The 4447-nt window shown below is 34.3% G+C and overlaps 1 protein-coding gene across 1 annotated transcript; it reads right to left on the bottom strand.

Moving 5' to 3' along the window:
• Positions 1 to 213: 213 nt before the first annotated feature.
• Positions 214 to 3603, bottom strand: LOC145589078 (putative B3 domain-containing protein Os03g0621600). The gene is made up of 4 exons (XM_081645645.1): positions 3457 to 3603; positions 2479 to 2601; positions 728 to 1195; positions 214 to 462 (listed from the first exon to the last, which is right to left on the bottom strand). Exons 1-4 carry the CDS (start codon positions 3601 to 3603, stop codon positions 214 to 216), a joined length of 987 nt encoding a protein of 328 aa, XP_081501771.1.
• Between the last annotated feature and the right edge of the window lie 844 nt (positions 3604 to 4447).

A 4447-nucleotide genomic window follows, 5' to 3' on the forward strand; every position in this document is an offset into this window, starting at 1 on the left:
TGTATTAGAATTATTCTTTTGTAATATATAATCAAGTTTTTTAGTTTCTCTCATTCTCTCCACGCTTTCCAACATTCTTTTTCTTATAACTTTATCACACATGTCACGCAAGCCAATAGCAAGGGTATAATAATAATGCTAGCTACTTCATAAATTACAAACATCTAACTACGATCAAAATGTATAAGCTAGCATAAGATTAGACAAAGTAATCTATTCTTTAATCACTTTAAACGTAACATTGCTACTTGTCTTGTCCACCAACACGAATGTGTACTCCTCTCCTTTATGTTCATCCCAATGGTTTTCTTGCATGAATTCCTTCCAATCTAGCCCCCTCAAACGCAGAAGTTTCTCATAAACATAGCATTTTAAATGCCACTCCCTTCCATCCCCCGTTTGTAAAGTGACAGATTCGTACGAGTTCTCCATGTGTTTGTCACTAAACCCCAGGGGAAATTGCTGAGAAAAATGGGTGAGAACATAATGTCACCGTGCTGAAAATAATAGCCACGTTGATATAACATATAAGCGTAAATTGAACTATTATGCAGGTTATTGCATCAACGTGACAAACGTTGATACAACATATAAGAGTAAATTGGACTAGTGCGTTGCGCAGGCTAATGCATCAACATGACAACTATATAAGGTAGTGTTAATTCATGATAGCATGCGATTTAGTACTCAATATGAAGCTAAGTATAACATAAGCTTGAAGGCTCACCAAATAGCCGCACTTGTCCGAGATGTGAGATTTTTGCACTGTAATGGTGAATGAGGGGCTCTTGCTGTTGCTGTTACGCTCCAATACTTTGCCATTCCTGTGTATACTCTTTTCTGCTTCATCTCCGTCGTCCTCTACAACCTTTTCCTTAACATTGGCACCATGACCTCGATTATGAGGAAACTTATGCTTGGCATATTGATCATATTTGGTAGGATAGTCAATCTCACTACAAGATAAATCGAATATGTAAACTTTGAAATGTTTATTTCCTTGATACTCGAACTCCAGGAAGTAACCATATACTACAGCATTCTGTTCCATAAAATTTGCCCATCCTTTAGTAAAGCAAAGCTTGTTATCAACCTTTTCGAGTGCAATCTTCCACGAAAGACCAGTTCGGATTGTAAGTGTGGCATTTGTTGGAAGCCGAGAGCTAAACTTCTTTGCAAATGCATTGGGAATACTCTGTCAAAAAACCAAATCATATCATATACAAGTATATTTTGTACTATGGAGTATGATATGCATTACAGAAAGAAGAACAGAATTACAATTATAAATACTCCAATCCACCGAAAAGACGTCAGTCGTCAATTTCGTTCTCATTCGACAAATTAAGTTAGTTACACTCAATATGCTCAATAATCACTGTTATCTAGCATCTGATGAACTGACAAACTTGGTCTTCAACTGAATAAATTGTTAGCCTTACTCTGTTTTTATTTTGTAATTTGTACATTTATACAAGTGGCCGTAAATAATGTTACTCAAACTCTTCAATTAGAATCAATTATGGATATTTATCATTCCGATATGATGACTAGGGATATTTAGACACTTCACTTTAAGTCAAAATTAATTAAATTTCTCACAAAATAGCCAAGTCGAACAATTGGACACCTAATGTGGGTGTGTCCAACATAAATTGGAGAAAATCATCATTTTTTTATGGAGCTCCCTCCTATTACAACTTACAAGAGGGGGGATGAGGTTCCTCCGTCACTGCGTCACATGGGGCCATGGGGGAGATGGAGGGACTCTCCTAGATCCTCCGGAGAAAATCATCATGAAAGCAGGACAAATAATATTTTTCCACAGTGAACCGCAAAAGATTACTACGTATAAAGATTTCTATTCTACTCATACTTTAATACTTATGTCACATTATCTCGGACTAACAAGTAATATTTGGTCTAGTGAGATCCTCGTTGGGGGCAACTTGAGGGTGGACCTTTACCTAGTCTCTAACGAACTTGGGGGCAACTATATATGTGAGCGAGGTTCCAATCCGATACGACGCTTTATCTAGCCGTACCACTCTTCAGGACTGCTCTATAAATTTTCACATACTATTTGTAAGTTTTTTTTTTTTTTTTTTTTTTTTTTTTTTTTGACAACATACTATGTGTAAGATGTGATGCATATTTAACATTCCATACAAGATGGAGCATTTGGTCTCAATAATTATGAAAAATTGAAAATTATCAACGTAATTACATCTTGTTATTTTAAGCCAATTCCATGTTAATTACCTCTAACTAAATGGACCAGATCGAGTACCTTGCCAGCTATATATAATTATCATGTCATAAATCAATTATACCAAAAAAAGAAAAGAATTATGTCAAGTTATCAACCATAAATCATGCATGCCTCAAAAAAAAAACCCCCATAAATCATGCAAAAAAATTATTTGAAAAAGAAAAAAAAAAAAAAAAAAAAAGAAGAATTGAAGAAGAAGTACTTACCAGGGTTTTGGATTGGAGAATTTTAGGGAGGATAATTTTGAAGAATTTCTTGGGATTTATCTTCTTAAAATTTTTATCTTTATTACTCCCTTCTTCTCTTCTCCTTTTCTTCATTGATCCCAGCTACAGAAATTTGTTATTTTTAACAGAAGTTTAGAAATGAAAATGGAAATGGTGTTTAATTGTGGAGTATTATAAGGTAAGGTGTTACATTTTTCAAAGATGTTACTGAATTAAAGCTGCCAAATGTTTGTACGTTTTTTTTCCTTTATTTACGGGAGTAGTAGTGCATTTGTGTTTTTTTGGGTGTCAATAGTCAATTATGTCATCATTGATGCTAATATTCCAAAACTGGCTTTGCAGTTTTTAAAACAAAAAAAAAAAAAAAAAAAAGTATTTAATGTCTACATAAATTTTCATGTCCTACACTAATTATTACAGTACATCAAAATTACTCCATAACTCGATCATGAAACTATTGACTGGATAGTACATTAAAATATATTGATAATCAATAGCTACATGATAAACAACAATCACTAGCTATATATTTATTAATCAGAAAAATAAAAACTATAACAATACCACACTAAAACATAAAATTTCAAACCTACGGTATACAAATAAAGAGGTAGAAAATATAAGGGAACAATTATTTCATTGATAATTTATGGGAATACAGCTCTTGTAGATCTCTTGATTCAATTCCTCTCTCCAAAGGGTTTGATTTACACCTACAATGTTGGTTGTAGGGAGGAGATGGGGTTCTGTAACTTATTCCATCTGAGCCTATTTAAACTATAGAAACAACCCTCTTTAATTATAAAGTCGTAGTGTAGTTAACAAGATAATAATCATGTATTCTACGAGAATCTAAAGACAAATATTTCATATTTTTTGATATTATCTCTTTATTTACATAAATCTGACACCTAAATATTAACAAAATTTTGTTGTCAACAAATGCCTCCGAGAGACCTGTTGTGGAGACTTGACATCGGATGCAACTCGGTCTCGAAATTTTCTTGTAGAATTTAAAAGCAAATTTGGCATGCCCCCATTAAAACTACGAGTTTTGAAACTTGAAGAGCGTACATGAAGAGCGAAAATTGTCCCACCGAACATGCCAATTTGTAAAACATAAAATTTCAATCTTGCAATATACAAATAAAGAGGTAGAAAATATACGGGAACAATTATTTCATTGATAATTTATAGGAATACAACTCTCGTAGATCTCTTGAATCCTCTCTCTAGGGTTTGATTTACCATCAACTTATTCGGATTATACCTACAATGTTTGGTTGTAGGGAGGAGATGAAGTTTTGTGACTTATTCCATTTGAGCCTAATTAAACCTAAAAACCCTCTTTAAATAAAGAGTTATAGAGTAGTTAACAAAATAATAATCATATATTCTACGAGATTTTAAAGATAAATATCTCATAATTTTTTATACTATCTATTTAAATACATAAATCTGACACCTCAAAATTAACAAAATTTCAATGTCAACAGTTATCATACAACAACTTTTTGGTGCAGCAGGCCACACCGTGTGGCAAGGGTTACCCGAGTTATTTTGTTAGGGGTTACCCGAGTTATTCAGTCAGGAGTTACTTGAGTTACTCGGTCGGGGGTTACTTGAGGGGTTCAGACAGGGTTCACTCGATCAAGGTTATTTGAGGGGTTACTCGGTCAGGGGTTACTTGAGTTACTCGGTTAAGGGTTACTCGAGTTACTCGGTTAGGGGATATTTAAGGAGTTCAGTCAAGGTTACTCGAGTAATTCGGTCAGGGGTTACTTGAGTAATTCGGTTAGGGGTTCCTTAAAGAGTTCGGTTAGGGGCTACTATTTGAGGGTTCAGTTAGGGGTTACTTGAGGGTTCAGCCAGGGGTTACTTGAGGGGTTACTCAATCAGGGGTTACTTGAGGGTTTAGTCATGAGTTAATTAAGGGGTTACTCAGTCA

The sequence above is a fragment of the Chenopodium album genome, chromosome 17, assembly GCF_948465745.1.
Source record: "Chenopodium album chromosome 17, dcCheAlbu1.1, whole genome shotgun sequence".
NCBI lineage: Eukaryota > Viridiplantae > Streptophyta > Magnoliopsida > Caryophyllales > Amaranthaceae > Chenopodium > Chenopodium album.